Raw genomic sequence first — 21,709 nt, forward strand, 5'->3', positions numbered from 1 at the left:
CAATGGTGAAAAGACCTATTGTTTTCGTTATGTTTCTTATTCTTATTATTCTTCTGACGTTTTTGTAGCGTATTAATCTTTTGATTGATAAAGATTAGGCAAATTGTCTTCCACGCATGTTGTTGGCCAAAGTATGAACATATGTCAAAAACTTTTATAAGTAGGTCAAGAATCCAATATGGCCGCTATGACGTAATTCCTTTAAAGTTTAAAATGACCATAACTCAAAAAGTATTTAAGATACAAAGGTAATGTTATAATATTGTGGTACATTACGTCTACGGCTAACTTCTATATAATTACAACTTTAAGGTCAGAGGTCAAATAAAAAAGCTCGCTAGGGGTCAGGTTTGTCTATTTAAAAAAAAAAAAATTAATTTTTAATTTAAAAAAAAAAAAAAAAAAATCATAGTATGATGCCGTAAGTCATTCTGATGATTTTGATATGTTTAATTTTTTTTGGTTATATTTGTCGTTAACGCGGTACGCCATTTTGATATTTTTGTTTTATTTGGTATGCCCACAACTCACATTTTCTTCTCAAATTCCACCAGTGCGATTCAGCGCAAACTTTGACAAAATGACTATGATATGATACTGATCAAGTCTTGTTATCATGGGGGTGGGCCAAAATCCAATATGGTCGCCATGACGTCATGTATTGAAAAATTTAAAATGGCCATAACTCAAAAAGGATTCATTTTACAGAGGTCACGTAATTCTGTTAGTTGTAGATAATGCCTGGCGCTAGCTTTTACTCACCAAAAGTTTTAAGGTCAGAGGTCAGATAAAAAAAATTTAGTTATGAGATCAAAGGTCACCAAATTTCCAACTTTTTGATTTTTAAAATATTTTTACATAGATTAATGCCGTATATCATTCTGATGATTTTGGTATCTTCAGTTTATCTTTATCACTTCCGGTTCAAGTGATACGCCATTTTGAACATTTTCATTATTGGGTAATCGTAAATAAATCTTTAAACGACATCTTCTAAAAAACCAAGAGGCCCAGGGACTTGATATTTGGCCTGTAAAATGCTTGGGTGAATGGCTACCAAGTTTGTTCTAACGAATGACCTTGATCTAAATTCAAGGTCACGGGTGTCAAATTGGCTAAAATCTTGAAACGACTTCTGAATAACCAAGAGGCCCAGGGCGTTGATATTCGGTCTGTACCATGCTTGAATAAAGGCCTAACAAGTTTGTTTAAATGAATGACCTTTATCTACATTCAGGTTCAAAAAGAGTAAAATACAGAGAACAGACTAAACAAGGTTTCTCAGGTTTTTCGCTGTACATTTTACCACAGTATGATAATTGGGTTTGTTGTACATTTTACCACAGTATGATAATTGGGTTTGCTGTACATTTTACCACAGTATGATAATTGTTTTGTTGTTGATTTGTACACGGTATGAACATTTTTTGTTGTTGTTGTACATTTGTACACAGTATAATTGTTTTGATGTTGTATATTTGTACACAGCATCATAACTGTTTTTTGTTGTATATTTGTACACAGTATAACTGTTTTTGTTGTAGATTTGTACACAGTATAATTGTTTTTGTTGTATATTTGTACACAGTATAATTGTTTTTGTTGTATATTTGTACACAGTATGATCTTTGTTTTGATGTACATGTACATTTGTACATGGCATGATGATTATTTTTGTTGTACATGTGTACCCAGTATGACAATTGGTTTTTGTTCATTTGTACACAGTATTATAATTGTTTTGATGTTGTATATTTTTACACAGTACAATAATTGTTTTTTGTACATTTGTACACAGTAAGATAATTGGTTTTCCAGTTTTTTTTATTTTGTGGCAAGCAATGTACAGAAATAGAATACAAAGTGAGCTCGACTCATAAACAGAAGACAGTAACAGAGTTTTATCTTTTTATTTTAAAAAGTTTTATGACAATATCATTATAAGATATCACCTCAACTTTGCACATGTAGTTGTTCCAATAAAAGGAGATAACACAGAACTACGTATTTGTTTAACATTATACATGTACATTATAAAAGTCACTAATTGGACAATTTAAGCTTGCTGACCATACAACATAATTTCCATCTATCTTAAAGTAATATATAACTGTACATATCATTTTTAATAAAACTATATATAAATACCAGTTTTAATTTTTTTTTTCTCCACAAATCTGTTCTTAGGAAGCAATAGGTTTAGCTCAACAAAGCCTGCAATCAATGTCAAGATGCCACAGCACCTATGATTTTGATCATTAAATATAAAAGTATTGTGGCAATAGGACCAAACATAATGTTTTAAACAATGTTTTAAATGGTAGGCTAACAAAAGAACTGCTCCTGAATTTGAAGTCCTGGAAATCTTGTGGGTCAACTAATTGTACCTCAAGAATCTTTCATTTACCTTATATCACCAAATCTAAGTTTTATTTCCATCTGTTAATACCATTTCTTGAGTATTATTTTGATATAAATCTCTGCATTTCTCACACCTATCATCTTGGACACATAGCATGTCGGCCCCCATCTACAGGAATCGAAGCACCTGTCACAAAAGAGGAATTGTCGGAGGCAAGGAATGCAATGATATTGGCGACCTCTTCTGGCTGACCTGGTCTGCCCATGGCATGGGTCTCCCGGGATCGCTCAATGAACTATAATGTATAGATTAAAAAAAACGTGATGAAATATTCCTCTACAACTGTACAGGGGAAATTTTGCAAAATAGATAACATACATTTATTTTACTATGTTTGTTTTTCTTGCCTAGCCTACTTGTGTAGAGTGTGTTTAGTCATGTCTATCATTCTTCTTTGATCCTATTCAAGTCTATAATTATAAGACAGTATATAAATAGTTTGTATGAAATAGCTGGTATACTTCCAAATTCCTATACAGTTTTGTATCATTAAACCTCAAACAATAGACCACTTTCACATTCGAGTGCGCATGTGCGATATCAGTTATCCCCCTTTGCAAAATTTTGCCGAGGGGGCAGCCTGAAGTGTCAAAATACGGTCGTTAACGAGATTGGTAATTCCGCTGCAGTATCGTTCATCCGACGTTGTCAGCCTAAAATTTTAGTGAAAGTTGTAAGAAATATCATCAAGGAAGGTCATTGTTATATTCAGTAATGACATGCTTGAGGGGATACGTATACCTGGAGCTGTCAAAACCGTGCAGAGACGCTGACATGTAAACAGCACCAGCAACAGTAATCCGCCATTGTCATCGTCACATTTTAGTAAGAGTTGAACTATTAATAGTCCAGGATAATCGTATGTATATAGAGACATGTCTTTCTTTCTTCCATTAACGTAAACGATGTCGTTTTTCACTCGAGATTGGTTTGTCAACAAACTGTCGGCAAATACATGGACTACATCATTAAAAAATGTGCCGGAGAAATACTGTCACGAGCAACTTAACGTTTGATAAAGACTCTCTGAGAGCTTTTAAAAGTTTAAAAGCATTTAAGTATTTTAAAGACGGATATGTGCAAAAGTTAAAGACAGCTACTGTAAAAGATGATGCGGTATCACCCGACAGCATATTTCTGTGCAAGGCTCAAGTCATGGCATCAATGGCCCGTAAACATTACACCGTGTTTACATGTATCAGCTCCTCTTCTGGACTTGTTCTTGGCGGATCATGTGAATGTGTCGCCGGGTATGTATAATGAAATAAATAATTTTGTATTCGTAATCGTGTTGACCTTTTCAAATTAAAATGTTACATGCCTGTAGTAACTACTGATAATGTATGTGTATAGATAAGCACTTCCACACACATTGTGACACCTGTCAGGTTGTGTATATGGGCTTGACTTTTTACTCAAATACACTCAAATATACTCAAATACACTCAAATACACAAAAAAATACTCAAATACAAATAAAATTCACTTCTATAACATCAATTTGTATGTGATGTGATTATTGATTTGTAAATATTACGACATAAGGCCTGATAAAAAACAAAACCAAACCAACAACTTTGCAAGGGAGGTAACTCCTTTTCCTATACAACCTACCATACCTATTGAAAACATCAGTCTGGTTTTCTTTAATGTTTTTTAAGGCCTGACTCTTTCCTACAAATATATTTGATTATTATTATTTTTTAAGGATCTTAGTCTGCCTGTCTCTTTCTACTAAATATATAAAATATAACATGTATTATTGTTACTCAATCAAAATACTCTAGATTTCAATACATAAACCATAAAATGCTATGTATGCAAAGAATAATTTACTCATGCACAAATATTTTTTTTAGTTGAGTAAATAGACTTTTTGTCAGGTTATAGTCACTTTCAGCATTAAACAGAATCATCATGGATTAAAGGAAAAGTTTCCGTTCGTCCTTGTCCGTGTCACTATACTCAAAATATAACAATACATGTACTAATGACTGTGTTCAATGCACTATTGTTCACGTGTTTTATTGTATAGATTTTAATTCCCCTTATCTCTCTATATATATCTGTGTAAATTTATTTGTGCTTATCATATCTATTCCGATGCCGATGGCAAAAGATAATCAAATTTCCAGGAGGCATCAGAAGCGAACGGAGAGAGCTAACCATGGCACAGGATGTGATGAACTTTAGAAACAGCAGAGTGTTTTGATAAGTGAAAAGTTTGAACTTCGTCTCTCTCTCTCTCTCTCTCTTTCTCTCTCTCTAATATGTAAATATATGTCATCTTGTAAAAATAAATGTATTATATGTATGTAAAATTATATAGGGAAAGTGTTTAATATAAGTTTGATAACTTGTGCCCAATTCCCATGTATAAATTAAGATACAATAAAATATGTTTAAATCAAAATGTGTTTTATCATTTTCTCTTGCATTAATGACAAGATTTTTATTAGAATGAACGAAAACATTTGTCCAGTCTCATCTATTTTCATGGCATATTGTAGCACAATTTTCCTCTGTAAATTATTTAGATTGAAATTTTCTTCAGATCTGATGGGCAAATTTCCTTCTTCTATTTCAAATTAGTTATAGGTTTTTGTCCAACTTTGGTCTGAGCTGTCTTTGAGCCATGTAAAGCCGCCAATTTAAGGAAATTAATTATGACTTCATATAATGTGTTCTGTGACCTATGGAGCCCTTAGTGTTGAGCCCAATAGGAAAAAATCCTTAAGATTTTCCTTTAATGTAGGAATGACATGGTTTTTCTTAATCAGGTCCATACAGGTGCCCTATAGTAATCACTCTGTCTGTTTGTTTGTTTGTCTGCCCATCCACAATAGTTCCTTAACTTTCATACTTATTGATCATGGCCAACTCCTGACCAAGACAAAGCTAGGTCACTTTGGGTGAGAGGTCAGGGTCATTTGGATCAAAAGGTGAAGGACAATGTAGATCTTTGACAATAATTCTGTCTGTTTGTGGGAAGGAAAAAGCTAACGTGTGTTTTATAGTATACTGTATTTATATTTCCATTAGCACAGAAAACTGTGATTATAACTGATAAAATGAATACTTTAAAGTCCTTCCAGTCAAATCTAAAGCAGGTCAGCATTTTCTAAAGCCTAAGTTGAGTATAGGCTACACGTTCTTCAAATGTATAGTTTCATATAAAATATGAAATTCCAAAAATAGAATGAAACCTTTAAACATTTTTATAATTTTTGTAGAGACCAGTAGTCTTTCCCATATTTTCCAGTCCTTATTAAAGAAGTTCAGATGATTTCCCCTTTTACTGGTTGCAATATCTTGGAGTGTGGTATGTTTCTTTGATGTAATTTTTCAAAGCTGATAAAGACAGACTCTTTTCCTGGCACAGGGCTCGAACTTAAAGGTAGCCCGATAGTCTGGGACTAGTAGATTTTCTACCCGGGCTAGTGGTTTGAAATTCCGGTAGCCAAACGGACTAGTGGAAATCTTGTAGAACTTTATTTGATTAAAATGTTGTGGCATCTTGTGTTATATATGTATTTTCATCAAAATCAAACAATACTTCCCATTTCCTTTTTCCAGTAGATTCTATATTATTTTTACACAGACAGTTATAAAATTAACTTGCTCCTCTTTTCTGTTTGAAAAAAAAATCTAAGTTGGCAGGTATGTAAGATAGTTTTATGAATTCAGTGGAGATATCTTCTTTGGAAAAATTCTTTTTTATAGCACTTTTGACACTTTGATAAGTGAGAAAGTTAGTATGAATATTGAATTTCTCCATTAATTCTGTATAGCTGTAAAATCTACCATTGCTATTTTCTTTGACTATAATTTGTTTTATATAAATCCTTTTCTATACCAATCTATATAAAAAATGCTCTTATTTTTATTGTTACTAAAATAAAAGATTGTAAATGTTTCATTTTCAGATCGCTTTCACTACAATTCTTAATAATTACATCTCTTTTTATCTTGTCTGATGAACTTTTCCATAAGAAATAATAAATTTCTGAATTCAGTCTCTTAATGAATATCACCAGGATTTGGTAAAGTAATAAAAAGATGATTTAACAACTTTATGAACAGATGATTTAACAACTTTATGAACAGATGATTTTTGCAAATATATATACATGTGTATACATGTTATAAGTATATTGAGGCAAAATGCAACCTCTCAAATAAAATTGAATAAAATTCATGTATTGCATTTTTTGTTTTTTTTTGCTTTTAGTTTGTTTTTAGATGATATGCCTACTTCACACAGAAAAAAAATCATCTAAATATATAAATGTACACATATATATTAATATACAATCCTGGTGTATTTCTGTTTTTGATAGGAAATTAAAAGTTAAAACAAAGATATGCGTTAAGCCTTTACCTAATTATGGAAAACGTTAAACATACATGTTTAGTGCACTTGAAGTAGAATCCTTGAAGTTTACTTATAAGAAGTAAAACCATCTTATGGACCATACTATTCAATCATATCATCACAGAGTAAATTTTGAAATTTTGAAGCCCATATGAATCAACACCTGATGGTCTTAACTTATTTCTCCTTGAACTGTTTAAGGGTCTCCATAGAATCTATATGAAATATTTTGCTTGTATTATGCCTCTTTTATCAGTTTAATGTTGTTTTTGTTTCTTTTTTATGTTAACAAATTTTGGGATATTGTGGTATACTATATATAAATTAAGGTTTAAATTATTATGAGTTTATCACATATATTCTTATTTTGGCAAAATGTGCTATAATTGTAGAGAGCATATGTTCTTAACATTGCTCATGTTATATTTTAATGTAATTATGATATATTTGATGTACTTAATATTAATTGCGCGAGGTGCAAAAGAAGAGTAACAAGCTGAGTCCCTGATACAATATTTTTAATTCATACTCATCTTTAAACTTGAGTTTTTATACTGCTGTTAAATGACCAGTTTAAGATAGTTCATTTTATATCTGGTTTAATTAGGTCTTAGGAAATTAAATCTTCAGTATATCTCACAGGTAAAAATTGGAGGTTATAGGACCCCCCTCCCCCTCACCCATCTCTCTCCACCTGCTAACACAGGTGTGACACCCTTTCATTACCTGGACAGTTCAGTTATAGCCTTAGGGGGACTCTTTCAATACACTGGTCAATTAGTGTAAGTTACACAGGCGTGTCAATCATGTCCCCAGGTGTGAAAAATTGCTCTACAAATATTGTAGAAATAACATCCATATCTGTGAAAGTAATGAGGGGGGTGGAGTAATTTATAAAATTTAACTAAAATATGGTAAATTAATATTGTCCAGTAAATAAAACCAAACAATATATCACACAGAAACTTGATCTTATTAAGTAGTAAACCATGGCCATATTATAATGCTCATAATCTAATTACTCATCACCAAGTTAAGGTAATAACATAAATTGAAGTTATACAACACAACTAATATGACTTTCAACATTCTTACATATAATAGTTGTTGTATGTTTTAAGTATTTATTTATATAAAAAATGAAAATCTATATTATGGAATGAAGATTTTTTGCCATCATCAGATGGAAGTACATCAACAATTCCTATTTATCTTTTAGTCTGATCAGGAAAACAAAATGGCTTTAAGCCAGCCAGCCAGCCCACCATCAGTTTCAACAGTTTAATCTGTTATTGATACATTTCCAAAAGTTTTTCTTAAGATCTTAGACTTCAAATTTAGGTTTCCAATATAATCAAATGAATAATAAGTAATAGGGAAAAGAAGGGAAAAGTAGAAAAGAGATCAATCTCAATGGCAGACACCAAGATCCCCTGGAAACTCTTGCTATACAGCTGATGGTTTATGATTATTTCTGATGATTTTTTTTAGAATGGATATTATTCATCAGTCTGATCTTAAACAATGATGAAATCCTGCTAAAGTTACACGGATATGTTGATTTCATTTGGAAGTTAATTCTAATAATCCACCTATTGCTCTTGAGATATAATCTAAATTTGATATCATTCATTCTAAAGTTGGTCACATATCTCTTTATACTACAGGTATTTTACAGTAATAATTATATTCATATGTAATGCTATCCACTCAGTGATTGAGATTACAGTAGACTACACTCGCTTTGTGGATATTGACAACTTGGTTATCATATTAACATACTACATGTAATTTAATTTTAAAGTTATAACTGAAATTTTATGACAGCATGGCACAAAATATCATCTGGAAACTTTTTAACAGTTTATCGAAAAATTATTACGGAAAATATTAATTCATTGCCTTGACTTCAATTTTCAATGAATTAATTACTCAAAGATTGAAATATGGATTTGTGAGGGGGAAAAAAATCAATAAAAATGAATTATTTTACATAATACCACAAATTTGACAACAATTTTATACAGAGAATCAAATACAGTATAGAAATTCTTGTATTAAATATTAATTATAGCTATCTAGTATAAGTATTTTTGCATTTGTGAGTAGATAATCCGGATTTCAGTTTTCCTGCTCCTTTTTATTTTATTCGCGCCCAATGCGTAAACAAAAATTGGGTCGTGAATGGGGTAGGCCTATTTTGATTATCATTTTAAAATACTTCTTGAGAAAATAAATAAAAAATATTTTACATGTGACTTCTATATATACAAAAGAATATTATTTTGGGTCCATTATATCATAAAAATATTCATTTCAGGTCCGTTATCGACCATTTCGACAATTCAACTCTGACGGCAATGGGGTCGTAAATCGGATATTTTGACAATTATTTCAAAATACTTCTAGTGAAAATTAATTTAAGATATTTGACATATGACCTCTACAGACACCAAAGAATACCATATTGAGTCCATTCTCTTATGAAAATATCGATTTCGGGTCCATTATCGGCCATTTCTGTAATTCAACTCGGACGACAATCGGACCGTGAATCGCGAATGATTAAAACATTGATTTAAACTACTTCTCGGTCAAATAAACCACTAATGTTTTGCATATGATACAGTTGAGCATTTCAGAACAAATATTTGGCTCTGTTCTCTGAAAATAATGCTAATTTAAGCCCCATTTCCCAACGTTTTGATAATTCCAAGTCAATTTCAGTAAAGCCTAAATATCCCAACCGATCCGGGTATCATAGTTCGCAAGATCGTAGCCTGATCGCTTATTAACGACCATGTTACGCACAAAATAAGGTTATATGTGTGAAATACATTTGTATTTGAGTATATTTTTGTGTATTTGAGTATATTTTATGTGTATTTGAGTATATTTGAGTGTATTTGAGTAAAAAGTCAAGCCGTGTGTATATATATCCAAATTAGCCTATCACCTGTACACTATACAGGGAGTGTTCCTTTGGCACCTGTGTGATGTTAGTATACACCTAAATTTAACACACACACCCTCCTTCATAAACAAAGGAAAAATTCAGTTAGACTTGAAATGTGAATACCTGTACATTTATTTAATACTAATCATTATATTTTATTTTTATAACAGTTTTGCCACCTAATGCAAATAAGACATTATTTATTATGCATATAAAATAATATATTAAATTAATCATATATTTTTCACTTTCTGATTACATTTTGTTTTCATTATAGGAAAGGAGAAGCCTGTAACCATGTTGCGGCAGTACTGTTCGCCCTTGATGATTTTGTGTCAGAAGGCTTAAATAATGTACCAGATGATGTCACATGTACGGATAGGCTTAAGCAGTGGAACAAACCCTCAGAAAGAGTTGTTCAAGCAAAGACAGTAGCTGATATAAAAGTACATAAGTAAGGAGTTACAATTTTAAATTTTACAATAAAAGTGTGTGAAATGTACACATTTCCACTGTCAGCTGTCAATACTTATGACCACTTGCATTGTGCCCCAGTTGTCCGAGCCTAGAAATCCTTCATGGTTTTTAGTTGTTTTTTGTAAAATTTCAAATTCCACAGGGGGGGGGGGGGGGGGGGGGGGGGTGGGGAGGGGTGGGGTGGGGGGGGGGGGGGGTGGGGGGGGTGAAAAAAACCAACAAATTAAGTGGTGGGGGGGGACCACCAAAAACAAAAACCCAAACCCCCCCCCCCCCCTTCCCCGCCCCCCCCCCCCCCCCCCCCCCCCCCACCACTCCCAGATGTGTTTTGTTTACACATTTGCATAGGAAATATATATAAAGAGCTTTATTTTACAATTATACAAGGATTTTCATAATGTAACCAACATATATTGTTTTACAGGCCCAAGTTTGGCTCTAAGGAGAGACCCAAGATGACAAAAACCGATCCACGACATCCAGCAGACAGAACTGTGAACTCAGAGGCCAGAAAGCAGCTATTTGACAGTATAAAGAAAATCCTGCCTCAATGCGGTTTCGGAAAATATGGTGTTCCAAAGGTTTCTGCTAGCATATTAAGTGAAAGTCCATCAAAAAGTACAATCAGTACACATTTCATTAATGTACATCCTCCAAGTTTGAAAGATATCAAAGACGCATGTGAGGATTTTAAGAAAAAACTGCATGTTTCTGATGAAGACATTAAAGAAATTGATTCCAAAACTATGTCTCAATCAAAATCAGCCTTATGGCACCAGGTCCGATCAGTTAGAATCACTGCATCAAATTTTCATTCTGTGGTTAAAAGGAGGTCGACAACAAATCCAACATGTTTGTTAAAAAAGCTACTTGGTTATGGAAGCTCTGTGAAAAAAGCAGCCATGAAGTTTGGGCTTGATGCCGAAGGTCAGGCTATCGAGCGATATCTCGCAGATTTACAAAACAAAACGGGAAATCGTTGTTTAGCGAAGGAAGTTGGATTTCGAATTCACAAGGAACATCCCTTTTTAGGAGCATCCGCAGACCGCATTCTGGAAGATCCCGTTTGAGGAATGGTAGTAATCGAGCTAAAAAATCCCTTGTCAACATGGGACAAAACTATTCATGAAGCTTGCAAAGTTTTACCGTGCCTGAAATTTGATGAAAATGCACAGGTCACCCTTAATAGGAAACATGCATATTACACACAAGTTATCGGACAAATGGCGGTGTATGGAATATCCCTGTGTGATTTTGTCTTGTGTACAAAGAATGAAATATTTGTGGAAACTGTAGATTTTGATGAAGATCTCTGGATGGAGTATCTTCCAAAACTTGAATATTTCTATAACAATGCTGTCCTTCCAGAAATTGTATATCCTTCAGTGATATATGGCAATGAGCCATTAGTGTTGGAGTAATCAATTTATATTTCTTACATATTCATAGTGTTAGAATGACTTTAACAATCCAGAACTGAGCATATATAGCATATGTTTTGTATTGTAACATGTTCAGTAATATCTCTTTACATGGACTATTTTTCATTATTACTGATGAGAATAGAGGATTTATTTGTGGAAAATGCAGTTTTGTTTCTAAAACCCTTGCTATTTTAAATGAATTGTAAATACTGTAATTATCCATGTAAAGAAAGTTCACTGTACACATGTATAGCAGTCAGATGATTGAAGTGTTTACCAGAAATGTAAATATTAAAAAAACACTTAAGAATTTTATGAATCATTTATAATTCGCAAAGCTTAGTATCAGCAAAACATACAGAGATATAATATAAATATTCAAATTTTGATGAATATTGTAAAGCCTGACCTTGGTTCTCAGTAACTGTAATAGCGACAATCAATATTGACAGAATATGAAATATTATTAGAGTTTATAATGCTGGTAGTACATTTACTGCATATATATATAGAATTTCCTTGTACATGTATATATTGATTATGAACACTAAATATTCACATTAAATATTATTTTGAAGTAACATTTGTGTTTGATTTAGATGTGCAACACACAAATCATGGATCACTTATAATGTCTTCTAGTTTTAACATTTCATCCAAGATTTTCATTTGTTCATTAGATATATAAAAAACATTCCTAAATGAATGAATTCAATCACAACTGGTTTTAATTATGGGAGTTTGAAAAATTGTTAAAATAGCACATGTCAAGAATATGTCTTCTACTAGATCATGGAGAGATAGTGGTATAGTTCCCTGAAGAATCTGGAAAGATTTTATTCTCTGTATAGCCCTTTCCACATGAATTCTAACTTCGGCAATCCTACGAGTTTCTTCAACTTGTTCTGGTGTCAACTGTCCATCCTTTGCGTGGAGAAATGGGGGAATGTTGAGTTGCACTCCTTTAGGATTTAGTAAGTCCGCTATATCAAAGCCACGGTCAGCCATTACACAGTCCCCAGAAACAAGTTCACCGACAATACCACACTCTCTAGTTATCTTTTTGTCAGAAGCACACCCCCCATATAAGTTTGAAAGAAAGCAAACAGTTCCATCTGGAGTTATTCCTACTAGTGCCTTATAGGTGTTGTTATGTTTGTAATTAGACCAAGTCTGTCGCTGAGCTTTCAAAGATGATGGTTTTTCAACATGGATTTCAGTGCAATCAATTATCACTCTAGTATTTGGATACCTAGAAAACTGAGGAGGTAGATTTTGCTGTATCTCACGCAAAGAGGGAAACCGCATTAGTTCTGACAATTCCAATCTGAGGAAGCGAACCCATGTGGAAAATATTTTAGAGAAATGGGCCTCTGATATGCCTAAGCGTTGAGAAATATCCGTAAGGAGAAGTTTTACACGTAATCGCACCAATACAGCAAAAAACTCATTTTCCAAACTTATTTTCCTGTTTTTCCCTGGTTTTACTTTCAAATCACTACTGTTATTTGAAACCGACACATTCCCACGATCATATCTCAAATTCTGAGCTTTCCCTTTTAGGTACTGAAACAGGGAATCAAAAACACCTTTGTTTGGTAGTCCTGTCCAGAACTGCACACTTTTATCATTTGTCAACATGGACTTAGCTGTAAATGATGAGGGTTGATTTACAATCTGGTCCTCAAGCCTGTGTATATGTTTCTTGAGTGTTTGTATATATGAATCTTTCTGCTTAAGTAAAACGGAGTCACTTAATACATTGCTACATGTCTGTGATGATACATCTGATGTCACAATTTTTGGGACTTGTGTTCCAGCTTCACAGATGGTGGATGGGCGTTGTCCATTATAAGGTGCATGTGCACTTGTCCAGCTCGCATTGTATGCATGGTCTTGACTATCAATAAAGTAGGATTCCTCGGGTATTTCGGTCAAGGGAACTGGAAACTGAAAATACAAAAATAAGTTTACCTCAATATGACAGAACAAAGTCTTAAATGTTCAGAAATATACCTTAATAAGTAACAGAAGCCTAGCAGGTTTAATATGTACCACCCCCCACCTTTGCAAACTATAAACAAAATGTGTAAAAGAGGAACGAAGCATTTCAAAAAAATTCTTATGACGACTGTTATAATTGCCCCCCCCCCCCCCCCCCCCCCCCCCCCCCCCCCCCCCCCCCCTTGATAAAAATCCCAAAGTTGCAACCCCACCCCCCTTGATAAAAAAATTTGGATCCACCCCTGCATAGAGATAAAGTGGTAAATTCTTGAACATATGAAACATCTTGATAATTAATTCATTGATGTTAGAATAGTAAGATAAATATTTAAAAATATTATCATTCAACAATTACAAGGCTGTAAGATAGTAGTCATGTTAGTTATGTAACATAAACTATATTAATATAATTGATTGATGGTGTTTAATGGTTCTACTAATTAATATTGTGTGTACTTTGTTAAAATTAAAAGCAACAGAGTGAACATATATATGCCAGCTTTGTAGTCTTTTTTCATAAACAATAACTGGGTGTTGTGAAGTGTAACGTGATTATAATTACCTGTTTTGCGGTCTCGGGTAACGGAATTTGAACTTCACTTCCAATGTCAGGTACCTGGTATGGGGCCAGGCGCCGCCGGCATCTTTTCCCAGGTGTTGTAACATTAGCCGATACACTATGTCCTTTCTCAACTGAAGTCGTCCATTCTGAGATCTTTTTACTGGTAGAAGATGTTCTGCATTTAGCACTTATCTCACGTTTGTGCAGTTTAAGAGTAGGCACAAAGTCAACATGTTTGGAGTCTTTCGACGGTTTACCTGTGACAAAATGGACTGAACACACCTTCGTGTGCTCAGTAATTCTTAAAGTTTTTTCGTCACGCTGACTGGCAACTTTCCACAATCTTCTCCGATGTGCATTTACAGGGAATCTAAAAAACGATACTACTGAATTCTTTGATCTACGGTTACTACATCCATACACAGAACAATGATCATGACCGCCCATTACATAGGCCTGGCCTCTGCCATACTTTTTCGCTTGCCCCCTCAAATGCAAGTAACGGATAGTCACGCGAGATTTCGTTCAGCGTCCCTGTCGTAGTATAGGTTACGGCGCATGCGTACTTTAATGTGAAAGTGGTCTATTCAAATACCATGCTCGGGCAAACAGCCAAAAAATAATCTAATCTTTTTTTTGTATGTGTGTTCTTTTAACAACACAATTTAATGGCACTTTCTAGCTAAGATGATCTTGAAGGTATTCAGCAATCCTGTCAGCTTACTGAACCTTATGTTCAGTAGTTATCGGGGTAATCAGAAACCCTGATCCTGAATATAAGATTATCAGATTTAAACTTTCATATTGTGACAGGGCTGGTGATGCTGTCATATGGCGGCTAGTTATGACACAGCTGTTAGTGATTGTTGTTTTACAATGTAGTATCACATATGACGCTAGTAAAGGAACTGGTAAATGAGTAAACAACTTTCAAAAGTTATGAAGCCCAAGAACAACAATGAAACACAATACACAAGCAGTTTGCATGCATGTGTTTTGACTACAAATGTGACCTTTCGCTGGCCTTGACATACCTTTGCATAAGCCTCCTCGTCTAGGCCACCTCTCTTCTGTAACTCGGTGATAATTACACCAGGACTGAAAAGTCACAGCAATTCAATAAATATTAATGTTGAAATGTATTGCAATATAGAAAAAGAACAAAAAAACAAAAACCCCAAAAAAACAAAAAAAAACAACAGGAAAATAATACCTTGATTAGAAGGTACACTTGAACGATACTGGTAACCTTTGATAGAAAAACAAGCACTAGCATGCACTTCTGATAAGAAAGCATTGTGTGAAGTTTGAGCTTGACATGTTCACTTGAAGTCGATTTATTGTTTGAAAATGATGAACCTACTGGAGGAATCTGTCCAAGGGATCTTGTTACTATTGAGCAAAAACAATCATTTACAGTGACTTTGACCTTCGACCTTTCACATAAAAAAGCAACTCCGAGCAAGATTTGTTGATAATAGCACTGTGTGAAGTCCAAGCTAATTTGATTGTTCCATGGAATCTTTTAGTTAATGAGCAGAGACCAATTTTATATATATAGTAAGTGGCCTTGACTTTTGACCTTTCGAACAAAGAAATCCAAACCAAGCACTCATGACAGCTGCATACAAAGTTTGAGTTTTAGTCGTTAACTTGAACATGAGTTATTGTCTGGGAACCGTTCTTTTTTTAAAATAAGTGTAACCATCACCTTTGACCTTTTGACACTTAATGAAAATCCAAGCATGTAGCGTGTGAAGGTTGAATTTGATTGGTCCACCTGAATTTTGAGTTATTGTCCAGAAATGGTGAAGGGATCGATAGACAGAATGATACAGTGATGGATGGACAGCAACATTACAGTATCTCCTTCACGTCTTCCATCAGGGAATGATAAACATTTCTGTTTTACACATCAATGGTTTACAGAATTGGTTTTACCAACAGTAGATATTTACATTGTATCAATACTTCCCAAGCTACTACATTTGTAATTTATCTTACATAATGTTATTTCCCTAAGACATGTCTTGTCTTCAAACTTACTTGACACTGTTCACTCTTACTTGTTTAGGAGCAAGTTCTGAAATGAAGTGGGTGAAGATTTAAAATAATTTGAATTTACTTGAAATTAAATGACGATAGCAATTGAAAGTAGTCTTCTGCTTGCATGTTTACAATATTTAATATTTTCTTCATGAAATCATTAATATACATTATACATATATTTATAGGTACTATTATTACCATTTTTTTAATTGCATATTAACATAATATTATTATATCTTAACTTATATATCACCAATTATCTTGATTTATAAATGTAATTTTGTATATCATACCAGGATTTATCATAGAATATGGAATATTAGTACATCTTTACAGATTATCATAACAAAACATCAAACTTTTTCATCCTACAACTATATCTTTGGAATTATTACACAGTTACCTAGAGCAACACATCTTGTGAGCTGATCCAGAGCAGTCTTTGACATGTTGTAAGCCAGTACGTTTGGAAACTGAAATATTGGTATATTGATATCAGATGTTTAAATACTTTTTAAAACATTTTATCTAAAAAAAGTCCTCTCTGCCCCTAGGAGGGCACCTGTTCAGTGACAGCTATTTTCAGTAAATAATTCAAGTTTACACAGTACTTACAGAACGAATTCCATTCACACTGGATACATTGACAATATTTCCCTGAGATTTGATCAAGTGGGGAGCAGCAAGCATTGTCATGTAATAGACGGATCTGTATGTAAATGAAAATAAACGTTGAGCAGTTCAAGGGAGATAACTGGCAAATATATTGTATGATTGAACATTTCTGTGACATTGACTTCATGTCATTGTTTTTTTTCAATTAAAATTCGTTTTATTTTTGCATTTTCTTCAAAAAAACTTGGCTTTTATTTTGATCTCATAACAGAGCTACATGTAAACTTTGACAGAGTTTTATTTTGATCTCATAACAGAGTTATATGTAAACATTGACAGAGTTTAATATATGTAAACTTTGCCAGAGTTATGACTCCTATGGGATCATATTTTGGATAGGGATTCCTTTATACATGTATTTGTTTTCATTATATGGGTATCATATACATTGGTATTATCTATTGAAGAACAACATATTTTAGGTGAAACATTTAAATCTTAGTTTGAAACATTTCTATAAGAAATATTTGAAGACAGAATATCCTGAATATATACACAACTACAAGAAATCCAAACTGTAACTAATAAAAAAATCTAAACACTTTCAAAATAAACTATCATTCGGTGAACATTAGCCTTAATTTAGTAAATAATATCCTGTATCAGAATACTGTCAACAATTGATTAAAATAACAAATAACTTTATACAGTTACTTCAATGTGATACATGAAGAAAGGATTTCAAAACTCAAAATTGGTTACCCACCTTACATTTACATTAAAGACCCTATCATACTGTTGAAGGGATGTTGATTCAATACTGCCTAACTCTATGATCCCTGCACAGTTAACCTGGTAAGAATATTAAACGGCACCTAATTATTAATACAAAGTAAAAACATGCATAAATACAAGCAGAGACTTATTCTCCAAATATGTATGGTTGTATACAATATATATGTTATATATCCATGTATACAATGTATGTATGGGCGTATACAATATATGTGGGCCCGGGTAAGGCACACCTGAAATATAACTTGAGCTGACCTATACACAGCTTATTTTGTTCTCTGATATTAGATACATTTGTATATATACATGTATATGATTAATAACGTAATATGTCAAACATTTAAATTTTTAATTTAACCCCACTTAAACATAATGAGTAGGTTAAGAATTGTAAGTTGATTGTTCATGTTAGACAATTTTATTGGAAAGATTCATGTATGAAAGTTTGTAATCAATAACATATAGAATATGTCTGCTAACAGGACATCTCTGCAGGAAATTTATATTTCAATTAATATCATATCAATGAACACATTTAAGGTATCCTGGTGCTATTGTTATTTACTCGGGAATAACATAAAAATATTCTTAACAATTTACAAACCAAAATGTTAAGCTTTCCATAGTGGTCCACGGTTTTATCAAAGATTCTTTTGACATCCTCCTCTTTCGCAAGATCGCCAGGAACAAGGAAAGGCTAAAATATGAAGAAAATGATATACAGTTAATCTTGTTAAAAAAGAGTTAACTAAAAGACAATCCAACCTTCAACCGTTTAACAAATATGGAGTATGTAACCTAGTTTTACCTATTCATAATATTATAAGTTTGTTTTCAAAACTTTTTTGAAATATGATCAAAGCATTGAGAGGCTATATATATATATAGCAACCAAACAGCTACATGTATATTGGAGTATGTTAGGTCAAACAAAGAGGTTTGTGCAAGATTCAGTGAATTTAATTGACAGCAACTTAAATCACAACCATATCTTATTGTACATGATAGACCTGTCCTCCTTATCAAGAGGCTCATTTGTATCCATAAAACTAAGTAAAGATTTCAAAGTCACATAGACTGTTACAGCTCTAGCTTTCATTATTGTAATAAAGTTAGCACAACACTTACTTTATCCCCCTCCAAACATTCCTGTCCAACTTTCTGAAGATTGTCTTCTTTGCGTCCTGTAAGGGCTAATTTTGCTCCAAGTTTTGAAAACAAAACAGCAGTAGCTGCCCCGATACCAGAACTGGCACCTGTGTTGAATTATAAAAAGAAGATGTAATCAATATGAAGACTATATTGAACCATCTTCATATTCATTATCAAAATTGACAACTGCAAATACCCTGAAATTTACAAACTGTGTTGAAGTAGCAGGTAAATAAAAAAGCTTAAATCAATATTTTCAAATTATCATTGTATTTATTATGCAAACAATCGATTAGGAATCCTAAGTTTAGAAAGCCCTCCCAAACTGAGATTACTGGTTTGGTTACTAAAATTTCAATGATTCATTGTTCTGGTGACTAAAATTCTTGTTACAATTTAATGTACTCTGAGGCAGAGAAAATTAAACATGTTTTATTTAAGAAAATCTCTAAGTTAGGACAAAGACATTTGGATTTTTAGGGTTGGTGAAATGAATTAAACATATGAATTATAATATGGAAAATAACTTAAATGTACATTGATAGGTCCCCATTTATTGTTAGACTTCATTCTATCTCTAGTATCAATATTGTATCATATACTTTTATTATAGTACATTGTATTGTTTTGATTATTCAATTTAGTTTTTGTAATAGTTCCCTTTCTGTTCATGTTTGATCAATCATTGATTGTTTGAAAGAGCGTGATCATCTAACTATCATGACATTTAAGGTGTTTCCAATCACTATTAATACCCCATAAACAGCAATAGTGACCACGGGGCCAATGTTACATGTCACTTGCAATAAGATTTTGCATTTAACTTGTCCATATTTCACTTTGTATATCCACACCTTATGTTTGTTACATATAATTTGTAAATTAATAATGTAAATAAAACTAAAACCCTATATACCAAATAGAACTTAATTTTAAATAAGTTGTATTACAGCTTTCTTGGGATATCCTGCAGTATGACATTATGTAGAGCCAATTATAATAGCCATTACAAAACACTAAGTTTTAATCCCTGTGCTAAAGTACTACATGATAATTAATTCCGAACATAATGTGTGATATGTTAAGTTATACCTACTGTAAATATATACTATGTAATTGATATGTGATGTGATTACCTACAAATGTACTGTAAATACATACAATGCCACAGTTATCAGACAATTTATATATAATTATATATAAGATGAAGTGCTGCTATGATGGAAAATCAGTGTCTCTTTTACAGTCAAATCTAAAGTAAACTTTAGCAGTGGCATTTTTGTCAGAATGTGGATCTTAAACATCGGATTGTACTCCAAAAATACAAAGAAATACTTCAAAACAATCATGTATGTACATGTAATTTTCTAGACAATTGGAGCATATGTCCTTTATTATAATTTTACAATTACATACAAGTATCTACTGAATTCATTAAAGTTTGGAACTTGGGGATTTCTCTCTCAACTGCGATTTCCGAAACTGTCTTATCTCATACCAAAATACAGATGTTTTGTACATATTGAATGATATTGTAAGTGTGCATATTATTTATAAATGGCCTCCCGAAAATGTCATTCATGCATGAATACTCGGTAGCTTTTCCAATTCTAAGATAATTGAGAGGACGCGTATACACTATTCATCGGAGTAAATATAAGACATTCTTAATGTTACCTTTTGTTTCTAGGTGGTTCTGAACGTGTTGCAATGGACTACTTGTAACTAATCAAGCTAACAATGCTTTCTCGATAAAATGACCTAATGTGGTTACGCCAAGCCGGTTCAAACAGTTCACTGCTTGAAGAAGCAATAATACCTTACAGATTAAATTTCCATTGTTCCGGAAGTGTGGTTATTTGCTTGACCAGCAGACATTTGCGTGACTTCTTGTTATTCGTTCATACCTGTTATAAGTGCCACTTTCCCCGCGAGACTTCCAACGGAGGCGGCCATTTTGTTCTCCTGCGTGACGCGTTAATACCAAACTAAAATAAGAAACGACAAGGATATCAAATCCGCGAAAAAATGTGAGAGATTGTAGTTGAATTAAAATTCTACATAATTGCAAAATTAATAAAATAATAATATTAAAAAAATAAAAGTTAAGTATATTGCATTTGCGTTGCGTTTCATATTTTAAAATAAATGTGTTGCAACAATATAAAGTATATAATCAATGTACGATGTACATGTACAGATCGACTGTGTATCTGTGTTTTGTTAACTTTATTTTGGTATTTTGTTTTCTTTTGCAATTTCATTTATTTTTATTCTTTAAACACATGTTAACGTACAATTATAATTTAACGGACCATGCAATGCACTATTAATTATATCCTATGTAGTGCGAGTTGTTCCCCTTAGGTATCACCCGTGTCCGAAACCGTGAAAAAACACGTTATAACGGAAATAAAGCCGTTTATTTGCGTTAAAACGTACAAAAAGGCGAAATAACGCGAAAGAAAACACGTTATAACGCGATATGAAACGAATGAACGCCAAATAGACCTGGTAATAACGCGAAAAAACACGTATATTTAAGCATTGAACTGCTTTCATTTTGAAGTTATGGGCTGATGAATGCCAACTGGACAAAGGCAAATTTAATGAAGCGCGCTAGCGCTTCATGGTTCAATTTGCCTTTGTCCAGTTGGCATTCATCAGCCCATAACTTCAAAATGAAAGCAGTTCAATGCTTAAATATACGTGTTTTTTTACGTAAAGGATCAGGACAAGACACCAGAATGGCCTAATCAAAGATAATAATGTCGTTAGAGTACCAAACAACGTATGGAGGTCCCAGCAGTACAGCATTAAGATCAATCTTAAATTGTATCCAGTGGTTTATTTTCCATCCTTATATCTAGTTCAAAAT

The 21,709-nt window shown here is 33.0% G+C and overlaps 3 protein-coding genes across 3 annotated transcripts; 1 reads left to right on the forward strand and 2 right to left on the reverse strand.

The window, feature by feature from the left end:
- Positions 1-1,894: 1,894 nt before the first annotated feature.
- LOC117328133 (3-oxoacyl-[acyl-carrier-protein] reductase FabG-like) lies at positions 1,895-20,819 on the reverse strand. Its single transcript, XM_033885521.1, has 9 exons — positions 20,739-20,819; positions 18,808-18,935; positions 18,284-18,376; positions 17,651-17,736; positions 16,885-16,978; positions 16,673-16,742; positions 16,267-16,303; positions 15,255-15,318; positions 1,895-2,657 (listed from the first exon to the last, which is right to left on the reverse strand). The coding sequence occupies exons 1-9, from the start codon at positions 20,785-20,787 to the stop codon at positions 2,499-2,501; spliced, it is 780 nt and encodes a 259-aa protein (XP_033741412.1). The 5' UTR covers positions 20,788-20,819; the 3' UTR covers positions 1,895-2,498.
- Positions 2,963-11,672, forward strand: LOC117328132. The gene is made up of 3 exons (XM_033885520.1): positions 2,963-3,672; positions 10,031-10,207; positions 10,655-11,672. Exons 1-3 carry the CDS (start codon positions 3,398-3,400, stop codon positions 11,298-11,300), a joined length of 1,098 nt encoding a protein of 365 aa, XP_033741411.1. The 5' UTR covers positions 2,963-3,397; the 3' UTR covers positions 11,301-11,672.
- On the reverse strand, positions 11,967-15,244 carry LOC117328131. Its single transcript, XM_033885519.1, has 2 exons — positions 14,221-15,244; positions 11,967-13,604 (listed from the first exon to the last, which is right to left on the reverse strand). The coding sequence occupies exons 1-2, from the start codon at positions 14,665-14,667 to the stop codon at positions 12,366-12,368; spliced, it is 1,686 nt and encodes a 561-aa protein (XP_033741410.1). The 5' UTR covers positions 14,668-15,244; the 3' UTR covers positions 11,967-12,365.
- Positions 20,820-21,709: the final 890 nt, after the last annotated feature.

This window comes from Pecten maximus, chromosome 5 (genome assembly GCF_902652985.1).
Source record: "Pecten maximus chromosome 5, xPecMax1.1, whole genome shotgun sequence".
Lineage (NCBI taxonomy): Eukaryota > Metazoa > Mollusca > Bivalvia > Pectinida > Pectinidae > Pecten > Pecten maximus.

Excerpts from the sequence above, each read along its gene's own strand:
- LOC117328132 (XM_033885520.1), top strand. The coding sequence starts at position 3,398 with ATGTGCCGGAGAAATACTGTCACGAGCAACTTAACGTTTGATAAAGAC. Across the intron at positions 3,673-10,030 it reads TCATGTGAATGTGTCGCCGG|GAAAGGAGAAGCCTGTAACC; the intron begins GTATGTATAATG and ends TTTTCATTATAG. Across the intron at positions 10,208-10,654 it reads GCTGATATAAAAGTACATAA|GCCCAAGTTTGGCTCTAAGG; the intron begins GTAAGGAGTTAC and ends ATTGTTTTACAG.
- LOC117328133 (XM_033885521.1), bottom strand. The coding sequence starts at position 20,787 with ATGGCCGCCTCCGTTGGAAGTCTCGCGGGGAAAGTGGCACTTATAACA. Across the intron at positions 18,936-20,738 it reads GAAAGTGGCACTTATAACAG|GTGCCAGTTCTGGTATCGGG; the intron begins GTATGAACGAAT and ends AATTCAACACAG. Across the intron at positions 17,737-18,283 it reads ATGGAAAGCTTAACATTTTG|GTTAACTGTGCAGGGATCAT; the intron begins GTTTGTAAATTG and ends TATTCTTACCAG.
- LOC117328131 (XM_033885519.1), bottom strand. The coding sequence starts at position 14,667 with ATGGGCGGTCATGATCATTGTTCTGTGTATGGATGTAGTAACCGTAGA. Across the intron at positions 13,605-14,220 it reads TACCCGAGACCGCAAAACAG|TTTCCAGTTCCCTTGACCGA; the intron begins GTAATTATAATC and ends TTGTATTTTCAG.